At 35.7% G+C, this 15,717-nt stretch overlaps 1 protein-coding gene across 4 annotated transcripts in view; it reads right to left on the bottom strand.

The window, feature by feature from the left end:
• The window catches only part of COL11A1 (collagen type XI alpha 1 chain), a 136,432-nt gene that overhangs the window by 40,904 nt on the left and 79,811 nt on the right, over positions 1-15,717 (bottom strand). For all 4 annotated transcript variants that reach the window (XR_011727150.1, XM_071750960.1, XM_071750961.1 and 1 more), the window contains 9 exons: positions 13,758-13,802; positions 13,574-13,627; positions 13,434-13,478; positions 9,412-9,465; positions 8,448-8,501; positions 4,387-4,440; positions 3,398-3,505; positions 2,877-2,966; positions 2,532-2,585 (listed from right to left, as the gene is read on the bottom strand). Coding sequence is in view for 3 of the 4 variants with exons in the window: in XM_071750960.1 (XP_071607061.1) it covers positions 2,532-2,585; positions 2,877-2,966; positions 3,398-3,505; positions 4,387-4,440; positions 8,448-8,501; positions 9,412-9,465; positions 13,434-13,478; positions 13,574-13,627; positions 13,758-13,802 (558 nt within the window). In the remaining variant the exon portion in view is untranslated. The remainder of the gene's footprint in view (positions 1-2,531; positions 2,586-2,876; positions 2,967-3,397; positions 3,506-4,386; positions 4,441-8,447; positions 8,502-9,411; positions 9,466-13,433; positions 13,479-13,573; positions 13,628-13,757; positions 13,803-15,717) is intronic.

Genomic DNA, 15,717 nt, shown 5'->3' on the forward strand with positions numbered 1-15,717 from the left:
AATACTGTTCATGAACACCAGGAGGGCTCCATGATTTGAAACAAAGGATGGTAAATAGGGATGACTGGGACATTCACCTAAAAAAGGCTCTGATGTCTTTGATCTTATTTATATACATCATAAAAGAATTAGAAAAACATAGAATTACAGAATCATCCAGTTGGAAAGACCTGTAAGACTATCCAGTCGAACACGCATCATCTGAATTTAAATTCAAACACATATATTTCAGAATATGGCCAACTACAAGATATATGTTTTCACCTCACAGCCTTACATGATGTATATTTGGAAGAAACTAGAATAGTAGTGACACAGTTACTGTGTGGGAATCCTGTCTGGGAAAGTGGGGTGTGTTAAATGTCAGGTATGCTTCTGCTCTCTGCTTTCTATATGCTCAGAAGAATTGTGGTTCAATTCTGGTTGGTCCAGTCTTAGGGCCTCCTTTCACAAAAATGAAAATATGACATTTAGATTGAAGAGACTGTTCTGGTCTATGCTTTCTTGATTTGATTCATCTTTTATTCTAACAGTTCAGGTTCTTAAGATGGTATATTGTAAATCACAAATGCAAATTCTTGATTTAGAGAACAGAAGCTTAAAGCCATGAAGAATTTAATAATTAAATTTACAAATTCAAGTATAAGGTATTAAGAAATCAAGAACTAAAACTTTAAAGTTTGCTACAGCAGATCTTTTCCAACAATGTAGAAATAATCCAAAAGAAAGAACCTTTACACTATGCTGGTATTTTTTCTCCCTGATTAATGCATTCTAATCTCGTTATGGATTGCAAGGATAAAAGAGAGATTGTTGAAATGTAAATAATTTCAGCTCCTCCATTACTTTTCATTCTGACAGGAATGACTATGTTGTTGGCTATGGGTTTTCTTCTTCAATTGCAATGAATGAAAGAACTAAGTTGACAAGATGACTGTCAAAATCTCCACAATTCACATTTCAGAATAACTGTACCATGTTATACCCCCTGTGCTTAGCACTGGTGAGGCCACACTTTGAGTACTGCGTTCAGTTTGGGGCCCCTCACTAAAAGAAGGACACTGAGTTGCTGGAGCATGTCCAGATAAGACCAACAAAGTTGGTGAAGGGTTTGGCACATTATCTTATTTCTCTCTACAGCTACCTGAGAGGAGTTTGTAGTGAGGTGGGGGTTGGTCTCTTCTCCCATCTATCTTGTGATTGGATGAGAGAAAATGGACTCAAGCTGCTCCAGGGCAGATTCAGATTGGATATCAGGAAAAAATTCTTTACAGAAGGAGTGGTCAGGCATTGGAATAGGCTGACCAGGGTAGTGGTGGAGTCACCATGGTGTTGGATTAATGGTTGGACTTCATGATCTTCGAGGTCTTTTCCAACCTTAATAATTTTTATGATTCTATGTTTTAAATACCAGTGCATCCTTGTAGAACTACTTTGCATAAGAAATGAAAACAAAACAAGTAAGTGTAAGCATATCCTACTTCATATCCACCTTTCAGTGGATAACTACCAGAAACTGAAGTTAAAGAGGCAGCAAAGGTACAAATAGTAGAAGTCTAAACATGAAACAAAACTCTACATTTAAACAATTTTTGAGGGCAGGACCATATAGAAAAAGTCTAATCAAGCTACTCAAGGGGGAATAATTCACTCTTTTTGAGGAATGAATACTTATCGCTGCTTTTAAATTTGGAGAAGAAATAGTACTGCAAAATCTCAATAAATTCTGAGAGGACTATCTTCAAAGCTTTTTCTTATTTAAGATATCAAATAAATAAAAGATTTTAAAGCAGTAGTGGAAAGAAATAGGCTAAACGATATTTACCAATTATACAGAAATTACTGAAGCTGAATAGAAAAATGTATCAGTTTTATGCTGTACACATATAACATTCTGCTATCCCAATCTAAGTAGAAAAAGTCTTTCACAATGATTTAAAGTGAATCAAAACTTGCACATAGGCTGGAATATGCAGTAGTAAAGTCACAAAAGAAGTGATGTCACACATTTAAGGCTATGCAGAACACCAGCACTGTTTTGTCTATGATAGCAATTGTTGAGTAATCTCCCCGTGGTTACCTCAACTCCGGAGCCTTTTCATTGCATTTTTTTCTCCCCCTGCCCAGTTGAGGATGGGAAATGACAGAGCAGCTTGATGGGCATCTGGTACCCAGCCAAGGTCAATCCACCCGAACAGTGTGAGTCTACTATCCACTACCAAGATTCTCCACTATGGAAAACCTATTTCATCTCAACAATAACTTTTTCAAGTGGCAACTATTGTGCAACAAGGTAATCTCATACCTATTGATAGCAGGAGGCTTCAGATATTCAGAGCCTTCACATTCTTTGAATGTTTATTAGTATTTATGATTAGTAGATAATAATTATTAATTGCTCTGAATGATATCTGTGTAGTGTTTGATGGACTGCATTGATGAAAACATCACATGCATGTAAAGCATGTAAAGAAAAAAAAGTTACTATGTAATACTGTTTATATTTCCATAAAATTAGAATGTTTACTTACAATTGGGCCAGGTGGGCCTTGTGGGCCTTCCCCTCCTTTCAGACCAGATGGACCCTAACAAATGAAAAAAAGAAAAGAAAAAAAAAGCTTATCGCTTACTCTGGAAAGTTCAAGAGCTATTTTTGCAACATGTGTAATAGGAAAAATGAAAAATCCAGAGACAAAAAACAGAAGAAATTAATTTTTGCTTATATAGCCAATAACGTTGAAAAATGTTTGATGCTTGATTTCTGTTTTATTGCATTTATTTTTAAGCACAGTAGGAGATACAAAAAAATAAGAGTTGACCCATTGTTTCTTGTATTTAGAAACATCATGTCAATTGTCCAAGTGTTTATATCATACCTGAGCACCTGGAAGGCCTCTCTCTCCAGGAAAGCCACGCAGACCTGCTGGCCCATCTTTGCCAGGAATGCCTTGAGGGCCCGGGTCACCCTTGGAAATACATTATATTTTGAAAAAGTTTAAAATGTTAGTCATTAAACAAGTGATGAAAATGAAATACCAGATCCTAGTTATAATAATGACAAAAAAAGATTATGACCCCACCTAGTCCTCTACCCACTATTCTCTTAAGATTTTCAGTGTTAGTCTATTGATATGGTTAAATTTATAACAAGGTTTGACAAAATCCAGTGTTAGTTAGAGAATATAAATAGTGAAAAATTGTCACAAGAGCACTCTCATCATTTCAGTGCAAGCAGACAGAGCTCTAAAACTAAAGTCTTTTGGTCTTCAAAATCCTTCTTGGTGAAATGTGCTAACCATGATTTTATATTGTATATTCTGATTCCGATGATTTGTAATGTGAGACTGTCAGCAATTTATCTATCCCTTCCAGTTTCTTCCCCAAAGTCACACCATACCTTAGCACCTTCTTTTCCTGCAGCACCTGGGAGGCCTTGTTCACCTGGTGGACCGGGAGGACCTGGGTGACCTCTTTCACCAATTGGACCAGTCTCACCAGTAGGACCCTAAGCACAAAAGTAAAACTTCAGTCACCCCAAGGTAATGTCTTGAGTTAGGGTGGGTGAGGAGAAGCAGATTCTTAGTATCTGTTATGAGTACCTGTTGCAAAACAATATTGCCATTGGTCAGCCTACATTCCTCACCTTCTCTCCAGGCAATGCTGGCTTACAAAATATCTTTGTTCTATAAAATAAATCTTGCATTTTATTCTGTCTGCAGACGTCTCCGTACACCTTCCAAAGAGTGAAATCCTGACTTTGCTTTAAAACACAGCACATATATGGGAGGAATTTACAAAAAAGGGACAAAAGGAGGGAAATCCATGTAGTATGTTTGTCCTGAAACACCATCTGTAATGTTGTTTTCTCTGCATAATATGAACAGCAGGAGAGTTGAAAGATATCTCTTCAGGTTCACGAGGAGAAAATTTTCTCTTAGGAAATTACCTAAGAAAGCCCATGCAATCCAAATGCTTGATTTTGCTGCAAACAAGTAAGATTAGTTTAAATTAAATTTTGATAGTGAATCTCTCCAAAATCTAAGTGACTAAAATTCAGCCTCTGACAAGAAAATCCCATGTTGTATTGTTCTTTCTAAACCCTTTCATAGTAGAGAACTATGCCTTCTTCTGTAAACCACCAGCTTCATAATCATGTTAAGAAAACACTCCTAAAGTGAAGCTAAAAGGTAACCCAAACTTCTGCATAATTTGTGGAATCCCTAATGATTATTGAGTACTTTTGTAAAATTGTTTTGCATAAGTTGTTACAAAAGTTAATATACTCATCAATACAGTCCATTCAATATAACAAAAGCAACTGCTTTAGCCATAATGCAACCTTTAAACTTTGCTACTATGACATTACTATGAAAGTTAACTATGTACCTGAGGGCCAACAACACCACCAGGACCTGGAGGACCAGTTTTTCCTTGAAAACCCTGTGAAATGATTACAGAATACTGTTACACAAAAGAAGATGTAGTAGAGCAAAACTGATACCTGTGCTGGAGAGATGAAAGAGAAATTACTATTCACACATTCCTTCTCTTCATGAAATAAAAATGAGAAATTATTATTTCCTATGTATACTTAGAAGTGAAATACTGAATAATCTTCCTCCTCCATATCAGTTCCAAGCTCTCTGAGGTGATACAGCACCAAAATTCCAGTCCATTTTACAGATCTGGATGGGTGAACTTTATTAGATAGGTCTGAATGCATAAGTGATGCAGCTATAAGCAGCTGAAAATACGTTTTTATGTATATATTATGAATCGATAAGCCAGACTAATGCTAATTAGAGAAAAACACAGATGGTGGATTAATTTGGAGGGGCTTTAATATAGGGGAGGTTTGACAGGAAGAAAATGAAAAGAAATAGACATCTAGGGAAGATTAATGTTTTACAGAGATGATAAAAAGGCAGGATGAGTGCCACAAAAAGTATAAAGTTATTGAGAAATGGATTTGATGAGGAAAAAAAAAACAAAAAACCATAGAAAGAAAGGAAATGGCTTTGGGACAGTTTTTCAGAACACTGGCAAATTACAGGATTTTAAATCTCTAATCAGTGGCTCCAGACTTCTTCCCAAAATCAGTCACTAAACTGAATGACAACCTCAGTTTTTAGTAGTACTGTATTATGTGCCTTTGCAATATGCTAAATTATTTCTTTCAAATATTGGAAGTATGTTGTTCCATGAAGTAAGGATAGTGCATTCACTCCTGTATCACATCTAGGGTTCCATATAGCATCCCCTGCTTAACAGCATATATCTGCCTCCTATTCTGCTCATCTGTGTCATCTGTGTCACCACTAGGCCCATATTTCTTAGAAATGTTGGGCCCTTCTTAGCATTCCTCTGGGCACAGTCTCACTGACAGTTGCCCTATTCCATCAGATCCAGTTCATGCTTTTTTTACCTTCCTCAATCTCTTTGTGCTGCCAGCCAGACATTATCATGATTCAGTCTGGCCCATAACTGGCACTCTCTCTCAGACCTCTGAAATGATCCAGAATAAAAACAAATACAAAAGCACCCCTTTTCTCTAATCACTGAAAATCAGAACTGCTACAGATGTGTCCCTTCCTTTACTTAGTCAAAGCTTCTTCTGAAGCCTATTGTAAGAAAAGACAAAGGAATGTTGAATATTACCCATTTCCTGAAAGTACCTTGTCAAAATCTGATATGCCCAGGTTTGCAGAATGCATTGATACTTTGCGGTATATTCAATGATTCTTGATGTTAATGATGGTTTTACTATTCTGCTTTTGCTCTTATGTCACCAGCTTATATATTCCTACAGATTCAAATTTGTAAAAAAAAAGTAATAAGAAAGGAGATTTCAGCAGCAGATGCTCAAGATGACCTCAGCACCCCATGAGTTCATCTAAAGTATTTAGAATTTTAAAAATTTACACTAATAGCTCATGCCTGTGTTTCTAAGTGCCTGATTAACCTCCGTTTTTTTAGTATTTTCTGTGAAGTATAACAAAACTGAGTTTACTGTAATAAGGAAAAGGTCCATGATTAATCCTACTAGATGGATCAGCTAGTGTATTTTATTTTCTCTTTTCACAGGCCTGAAACACTGAATTCTTGCATATGTGAGAATTTCAGCAAAAAAATGGCAGTTCAACATGCGTATGGATTTCTGGGAAAAGACACTGTTTTCTCCACTAATACCTCAGTTGCTGTCAACATATGCATATTATTCCATATGCAATCTGCATAGTACAATCTGGGAATCTGGTGCTATGATTTAAGTTTGAGTACATCTCTTACCCAAATTACCTAATTGTTGTAATGCCCACTTGCACCACTGATCTTTAATTAGATGTACATCCAAATTAAAGACCCTGATTGAGTGTAATGAAGTGTAAACAGTGTAAATGTACACTGCATTGAGTGTAATGAAAGTTTTCTGTTTTAAAGACTTTTTAAAAATCTGAAATGGAAAATTTCAGTGGAAAAAAAGTCAACAAGTCTGGTTTTGGGTTTTTTTTTTTTTGTTTTTTTTTTTTTTTTTTAATCTGGTTTTCTACAAAAACATGAGAACCTGTAGGGGAAATTATTTTTTATGTACATATACATGGGGCAGAAAATAACACTAATGATGGCATTTACTCCTAAGTTACTTAAGTTTTATATCAATCTAACCCTACTGAACCTAAAGGAGACACAAACTTAAAGAACTGTAGTTTTGATAGAACCTAGAGGGACCTGGTCCAAACAGCAGAGTCCAAAGTTTCATTATATTTTGCATCTTTTATTTCTAATCATGAGTAAAATCAAGAAATCATAGAATGGTTGCATTTCGAAGGGACCTCTGCCTGTCATTCGGTACAGATTCCATGCTCAAGCAGGACCACCCATTCCCCAGGAATATGCCCCCACAGCTTTGGACTGTCTCCAAGGATGGAGACTTTGCAAGCTCTCTGGGTGATCTGTTCCTATGCTTTGTCACCCTTACATTAAAACTGTTTCCTGATGTTCAGATGGAACTGCCCGTGTTTCATTTTATGACACTTGCCTCTCATAATGTCACTGGGCACCACTGAAAAGAGCCAGGTTCCATATTTTTCAGACCGTCCCTTCAGGTATTCATATCCTTTAGTAAGATTTGACTTGGACCTTCTCTCCTTTAGGCTAAAGAGTCCCAAGTCCCAAGTCTATCAAGTTTTACTCATAGGAAAGATGCTCCAGTCCCTCAATCATCTTACAGGCCTTTTGCTGGCCTCTTTCCAGTAGCTCACTCTCTATCTTGCATTAAGGGGACCAGAACTGGACACAATATTACTGGACTCAGCAGGGCTGCAAAAAAGGAAAAAATCACCCTACTGCAGATCAGAACTATTATCATTCTTTGCTTGAGTGGCACATTACTGTCTCATATTCAAGTAAATAAGAATAAAGAGAAAAAAAAACCCTGTGATTTTTCTTGTAAGTCTAAAAAACAATTTTGAGCTTCCCACGTTCTAAAAAATTATTCAAATTCACTCTTAAGGTACACAAGACTGTTTTTTGCATAATTGCAAAGAAAAAAACCTAAGAAGTAGTCAATAATTTTTCTCTCACACACAAAAAACTCACTATAATTGCAAAGCATTACAATGCTACAGTACCAGCAGAAGGAAATAGTTTTCCAGAACTACTGTTACTCCACGTACTGTGCTCTCCCTTCCAGCAGTGTGATTCAGCAGCCACTAATAGATTTCCCATGAAGTTGGAACCCAAAACACATTCTACATGCTGAGAAAATTTACCTCTAATTTATGGCTTTCACTACCTATGAAAAATCTGAGTAAGAATTTTATTTTATTTTAGGGGGTATGAGTCAGGTTCTTTTCACCACAGAAATAGATTTTTGTTTAAAATAAATCCATTAAAATTGCTACATAATTTTTTTAATGTTGCTTCCAAAATTTACTCACTGTGATTCTTAAGGGGATTACATAGGATATAGTTTCAAAATTAAGATATTTTTCACAGGCTGAACCATTCTGGATCCTACTTTTTAAAGGTGTCAGCTTTTGAGATTCCTAGCTGCTTCCCATTAAGAAGACTTTTTATTATGTTATGTAACAAGGCATTCAGTGATAAAAGAACCATAATGTAATTTCCTAAAAAATCTTTAGTAAAACTGAGATTGGAGTATTCTTTTATTTCTATTTACTTCTACTGACATTTTAAGCTGATTGTGATTTTACTAACCTGTCACAGCAAAGAATAACCTCACTCTTGTACCATGGAAACAACATAAAGGTTTCTCATGCCTAACCTACTAATCATAAGAAAACTATATAACCACTTAGCCTCTTCCCCATTTTTCTATTGCCTCTGTTTCTTTATTTTTGCTCACACAATTATGGCCTTTGGAATGGCCTTTCCATATGACCTATGGAATATTTACAGCACTAACATAGCAGATTACATTTACTTACAGTCTCACCCCTCTGTCCTGGGTGCCCAGGCAAGCCGTCTTTTCCAGGTGGCCCCTGAAATTGTAAAATACATAAATCTAAACATTTCTTAGACACCCTTAATTCTGAAAACAAACAAACAAATAAACAAACAAACAACAACAAAAACAACAAAGAAAATCACACCAAAAACCTATGCAATTATCTGTAAAAATCTCTGACCTCCTTATTTTTTTCTAAACTATTCTTCAGTACAGCTTAACTGCTCTTGTATCAGCCAGCTATGATTTTAATAATACATTTTCTTGAATAATTTCTGATGTGTGCTAGCAATTGCTTGAAGTGTGGCTGTTAGGTTGTCAAATGCATGTATGTTCAAAATGGATTTCTATAAATACAGAAACCATGAAAAGTCCCTATACTTCCCTTCCATGTTTCTTTGCTTAATGACTCAGGTAACTAAGAAGTACAGTAGTATCTGATGAAATTTCAGGTTTTGGCAACAGAAACAAAAATAACCAATGCATGGGTCAAAAAAATCACAGGTGGTTTGATGCTTTTGTACTTAGTCCATGTAAGCAGAAATACACTAGATTAACAGTATAATTAATTCAGGCTGCAGCTCAAATGTGCTGTTCCTTCTATACATTTCTACTGCTAACGAATGTCTCCTTCCTCTTTATTTTCCTAAATAATCAATTGTTAGAAGACAATATACACATATTTTGTGTAAATTCAGTATGGATATGGACATTGGCATCAACATACTGGTTTGCAATTTAGTATATTATGCTGAATCTCATACAAGCTACGCCAACAATCATTTTGAATATATGCGAGTTCTTGTATTAGCCTTGAAGTTCAATAAGCACATTTGTAATCTATACATAAACAATCCCTTAAATAGATCTTCAAATACTGAGCTCAGAAACATAATATGAAAAATAATATTCCTGATGTTGCACATAATTATAAAGATACTTACTGGAGGTCCCTTTGGTCCGGTGAATCCAACAGGTCCCTGGGGCCCTTGTGGTCCCTAGCATAAAGGCATCCAAACATGTGAAGTTTTACTCTAGCTGTCATGACACTGGATTGAAAAGTTTGCTTCAAATATAAAATACATGAACTTCAATTATAATATATATATGAACTCTGCAGATAATTTCTAGTTGTAAGTATAAAGCCTCATCTCTGTTGCCATAGATATTGATAGCAATAAATACTGGTAGCACCAAATCCCATGAGCAGACATTGGAGGGGATTTCCCGAAACCAATAGTGTCTGTGTAGGAATGGAATAAGAAAAAATAAAAAATTACTTATATAAAGAATGTCTCCATCTGATCCCTGAAACTGTGCATAATAAAGTAGGAATTAATGGTGACTAAGAAGTATTGTTTTCTGTGTTGCATAAAACATGGGAATTAATTTATATATAGTCTGGTGTTCTTTTTGAGTCCAACATTCATTTTTGGGGATTCTTACAATGTGACAGTATTTCTAGCCAGTGCAACAGTACACACTTAAAAATGGAAGAAGCTTTCAGAGTTACCAGGGACTAAATACAACATTCTTGCTATCATGAAAAATAGTTGAGATAACTGGAAAAAAACCATGATGCGTGAGCTTTTTACTTATATACTTTTGTACCCACACACACATATACAGAATGAGAAAATTTTATGCAACATGGTTTTACAAATTTAGTTAAAGATATGTGAGTGCATTGTGTATGTATGAGTATGCACATATACATGTGTGCATGCATGTATATCCAAATTCATCTACACACACTATTATTTATACTAAGTGCTAGCTTAGATGACTGTTCCTAAAGTTGTCACCAAACAAAATAGAGGTCAGCTTTTAAAATTTATCACTGCTGGAAAGGATTATGGCAGCTTATTGAAAGTATTTTTCCTGTTTAGTTTCTAGTGTGCTAAGTAAAAGAGTAGAAACCTGGAAAATCTTTTTTATTCTACATGGTAGAGCCATGTACCCTAGTCATTCTAGTGCAAGTTTTTATTCTGTTCTCCTTGGTATATGATTTCTAGTTTTGCTAAGACATCAGCTGTCAAAATAGGTTAGAAATAATTTGAAGTTTGATGAAAAGGCCTTGAAAAGGCCCTGTATCTGCAAAATAATGCTACCCTTTTTCTCCTCTGATAAAGCACTGCTTTTGTGTCCATAAGCCTGATTCATTAAAGCTCAGGATCACTTCCAGACTCTGCAGTGGGTGAAGTAAATGTATCTGTGGGAGAGGATCTCATGTTCTCAACCTAGAAGAATTCACACCGAAATGAATCTTACTCCAGGGCAGACCTTTATGATACTGTAACATTAAATATGAGTCAAGGAAGTGCTAGGTAAAGAGAGAAATCTTTATGATCTTATTGCACTTTTTTTTTTTTTAATTTTTTATTTTTCCCTCCTCCAAAACAGGTGTAAAGTTGTTTCTGAAAGCTCTGCAGCAGACAACAATGTTCTATGTTCCATGGTCAGTGTTTTTTTCTTTTCATTCTGGTGTCTGTGCACAAATGACCTTACTTCATTTGCCTCCTGGTATAAAATAAAGCATAAAGTTTCAAAAAAAGAGGGAGCAGTTTTATAGAGGAAAACTATTAAAATTGACTGAGTCACTGTACAAAAGATATGAAAGAATATGGTCCTTTCAGGAATTGTATTTTAATGCAACTGATGTTGCACCTTTCTCATAAATTTCCACTCTACTTTGATCCTCTCATCCTGAGGCTTTTTTAAAGAAATAAGATGCTTCTTATTAAATTATGCTTAATTTAAGCATATGCTTAATTATGCTTCTTAAATTATTTTTTTTAATTTTTATTTGCAATGTGGCTTGCAAATTTCAAGCCACTGGGCTAATGGATTGTGTGAAAAAAAGTGCTAGAATAGTAACAGCATGTTATCACAATTACATATTCCTTTTTATCATTACATTTCATTTTAACAGTAGATACACAGAACAGACTATTTAATGTTTACACATCTGGTACTTGAAGTAGTCTCAGCAGAGTAGAAATGACAGGGTTTTTTTGGGTGAAATTCATCCCTATAGGGAAGCAGATTCCTCACACTTGTATTACACAAGTGATCTGAGATGTGGTGCTCTGCAATTCTTCATCTGTTTGCTCTAATCAGTTTCTCTCCAGGGATGCCTTCATTTTGGATTGATCTGCTCATTGTTTTCAGTCCCCCCACAGTTTGTCTTCCTCATAACCTTTTGGAGCTGCCAGAAAAGTCCTGCTTTGCACAGCTCTGCTAGTCACCTTCTGGAAGGCTGCCTCTGAGGTTCCCCCTTTAGTATAAAACAATCTACTGCTCCTTTCTTGGGCTGTGCCTAGTTCTCTATATACAACATTGTAGTTTACTCACTCAGCTCTTGAATCTCAGCTTCCTGCCACTGCATCTCTCACTTATGTGTCACATCCTTGCTGCTTCACTCAAGCCTTCCACATTGTTTTTACATTGTGTTTAGCTATATATAGAGCTACTTCCAAATTGTTATGGAAGCCTCCCTTGAAGTGTTTCCTTCCATATATCCTGGCTACAGTCTACCCACCGCACCTCAACTTCCCCCCTGTTCTACTCTACTTCTCCTCTTTCCTGCAAAGACTGTTGTCCTGCTCCAGTAATTACTGTCTTGGGACAGTTAAGTAATATTCTGCTTCACAAGTGAAAGAGCTAAAACAAAGAGTATGGAAGGTTTTTAGTAAACTAAAACTTTTGTTTCCAGTGTACGTGGTATTAATTTTTTGGCATATGCTTTAATGGCTTTCAGTTAAAACAAAAGGAGTTATTAAGCAGAAAAATGTGACATTAAATATGCATATGTACATTTCTTTAGGTGTGTGCAACAGAAAAATATTTATTCATACTCAGCTTGCAACTTCTAAGGGTAAACCCAGCAAAAATAACCTTAACTGCTTTCTGTAGACACACAAACTGAAAATTTGAGATTTCTAGAACACACTCACACCACACTCTTTTTATCAGTAGTTTTATGGATGTCCCTGTCTCAATAATCAACTCAATCAAACCAAGTGGTCTCATTCTATGGCCTTTTTCCTTTTGCTTAGTCATCCTAGCAAAACCAGTTTCCTGTTGTCCTGCTGCTATGGTTACAGCAAGTATGCATGTATTCCACAAGGAAATAGTGTAATAAAGTGAAATTATGGAATGGTGAAAAATGCACAAGGAGCTCCCTCCTGAAGAGTCAGACTTATGGAGATCATCGTGTGGGTGCTGGGAAAGGAATTATAGATTTCTATTAAAGAGGGTAGCAGTTTAATGAATATGACTGAAAAAGGAAAGTTTGTTCTTAATCTTAGCAAAAATAGAGGGCATGTCCACTTAAGCTATCCAACTTGGTTTTCAAGTGCTGCTATTATAAATTTAATTTATTCATATTGTTTTTCTGTATACTGCTGTGCAATGGACTGACTGCATATTGAATTTTTGTATTGATTGGTAATATAATAGCAAGCAGAAAATTTCAACAGGCACAGTAGGATTTCTCAAGCACACAGAAAGTAAGTTGAAGAGAATTTTAGCTGAAATGAACAATAAGAAATCAGCTCCTTCAACTACGAAGCTTCTGGAAGTGGCCTGAGTTATTTTTAAAGCCCATAAACAAACAGTATGCTGCAGTTAAGGGGTCATTCTTAAGAGAATATGCTGATAACCACAACTGTAATTTGCAAGGATATATACACAGTGCATGGATATAACACGAAGTGTGTGTTCAATGTGTCCTGTTCATACAAAACTGAGTTACATATGGAAGAAGCTTTCAGGAAATTTCAGCTTTCCCATTCATAACTTTGTAAAAAGCATCGTTGGAACAGGTTTTGTTAGTTCTGCTTACTCTTGTTGAAGAAAGGCAAAGACACCAGAGGGAGAAATAAAAATAGAACAGCCCTGCCACCCAAATCATACTCCTACATAGTGGGAAAAACAACATTCACATAAATAGTTTTTCACCTACCCTTTCACCTGGTGGGCCAGGAGGACCATCATTGCCTGAAGTACCCTAGGAAGGAAAGACAAGATGTTTAAAGATTACACTTCTATTTTATGTAAAAGAAACATCCTGCAGGCAATCTACCCAGTGTGCTTGACAATTACCTTTGGACCAGGTTTGCCAGTGGGGCCTCTGGGGCCTCTTGAGCCTCTTGGACCCTGTCAATTTAACACAGATGAGCTTGAGGGTAAATACTGCATACTATAATCAAATCAAAATAGTTCTTCACAGTATAGCATAGGCAATTAATATAGGAAAGCCTCTAAATTACAAAGCAAAAATACATACTGTTGGTCCTCGCTGTCCCCTGGGGCCTGGTTTGCCATGTAATCCCTGCAGAGAAAAGTTGACAGAAATTATCTTAGCAGACACTGTATTTGTGAGATAAAAGTTTGGGGTTTTTTTTTACTGAAGTGGGGGCAGACTGCAACTCTCTTAGGTTTAAATGTTACCTTTAAGTATCTATTTTGCATTTCAATTCACAGAATCATTGTCAATGAAATTATCTTTCTGAACTCACCGGGACTTCTAGATAAATGCATCAACTTTGCCCCAGAGTCATACTCTGTCATAGACATTAGAATATTTTAAATGAGTTTAAAATAGTAGTGAAGATGGAACACAATGAGCACGGTGGCTCTGAAGTAGTATAAAGGATAATTTTCAGTGTAATAATAGCCTTGAAGACAAAGTTCCCAGGTTCCCAGGAACAGCTCCACAGGTTAACAGAGTGCTGAATGGGCAAATCTCTATTTTATAATAGAAACAGGGACTGTAAAACCTGCCAAGATCCTGCATGCTTGTACAGAAATGCAGAATTTGCCAGAATCCTGGCCCTTAACTTTTGCTTCTATATATCTCCTAGTCATACTCAACAGATTTCTTTCTTTAGCTTTAGTATTGATATGCATATTGTAATGCAAAAAAGTTTTAAATTCAGTGAAGTGTTTGTCAGGTAGAAAAAGGAACCTGATGACAGGTAGAAGATCAACAGAAAATCAGAAGATATATTTTAGGATAATGCAGACTTTTCTTGGAGGTTTTCTTGTGTTTTTTCTTAATACGGATTTTATTTCAGTTTTTAAAATAAAAAAAAAAATATGTGCTCTTAAAGTGCTAAAGAACTTATGGACTTCTCAGCAACTATGACTGTTATTCCTGGTACCAGTGTGTGGTAGCATAAAACACAATGATACACCTTTGGGGAAGTTTAATAATAGTATCTGAGTCCCATTACAAAACCAGCACTTACTATCTCACTGATGATCAACATAATACTTCAGTATGCATGCAGTTATTAATTACGTGGTTAGCACTGTAGCTTAATTCAAAACCTTATGAAGGCCTGATAATGGAGCAATATAATTAGATTTCAACAATTTTAAGTCTAGTCTTTGATGTTATAATTTTGTTTATTTTATCACTCTGATATCTTAATCAGCAGTCATATCTCACTTTCCCCAAAAAGGATGAACTGAACATTATTTCATTGCTTGTGTCTGTCCAAGACAGCATACCTTTACCTCAGCTAAAATAATACCATGATAATTTAAACCATATACGAGCAATGCAAACACAATTGGATTTCACATGTTTAATCTTAAAATAATGAATTTCTGCTTGCTTTCTTGCTTCAAATTAAAATGGATTCTTAGGAACACTAATATGTATTACTTCAGTTGACTTTAAGTTGTCATCATCTATGAGTGTTGACTCCTTTTAATTCCATCATCCTAAAATGTTCTGCAACATAAAACTGAGCTACAGAGACAGGAGCACAGTGACCTTGTTTCTAACCTATATTTATTTTTGACAGTTTGAAGAGTATGCATAACAGATTTTTTCTCACCTCCTTCAAGTAAATGAGGCAACAAAAATTATCATGTAACATCTATTTTTAATATATCTAATAGTACACATTCTTCATCTTCTCTGGTACATTTTGCACTTTAAAGCTCAGCCTATAAAAAAGCTCATGGAAAACCAGAATCCTTATGAAATACAAGTTCAGTTTTCTTGAGGGTAAATTGCATGGCAGCCTGGTAATTCATGGTATACCAGAAATGAGTCAAAAGTGATACTGCAGCAAAGGTAGTTCCTCATCGCTGCTTCAAATATATAACTGTGGTTATATATACAAAGTATATATACAAAGTGACAAAGTGTCTGAGTTCCTGTATGTTTAGATTAAAACCTTAAAGAATGAGAAAAGCTGTCTCAGTATGTCCTGTTTTACAAAATCGTAGAG

The sequence above is a fragment of the Heliangelus exortis genome, chromosome 8 (genome assembly GCF_036169615.1).
Source record: "Heliangelus exortis chromosome 8, bHelExo1.hap1, whole genome shotgun sequence".
Lineage (NCBI taxonomy): Eukaryota > Metazoa > Chordata > Aves > Apodiformes > Trochilidae > Heliangelus > Heliangelus exortis.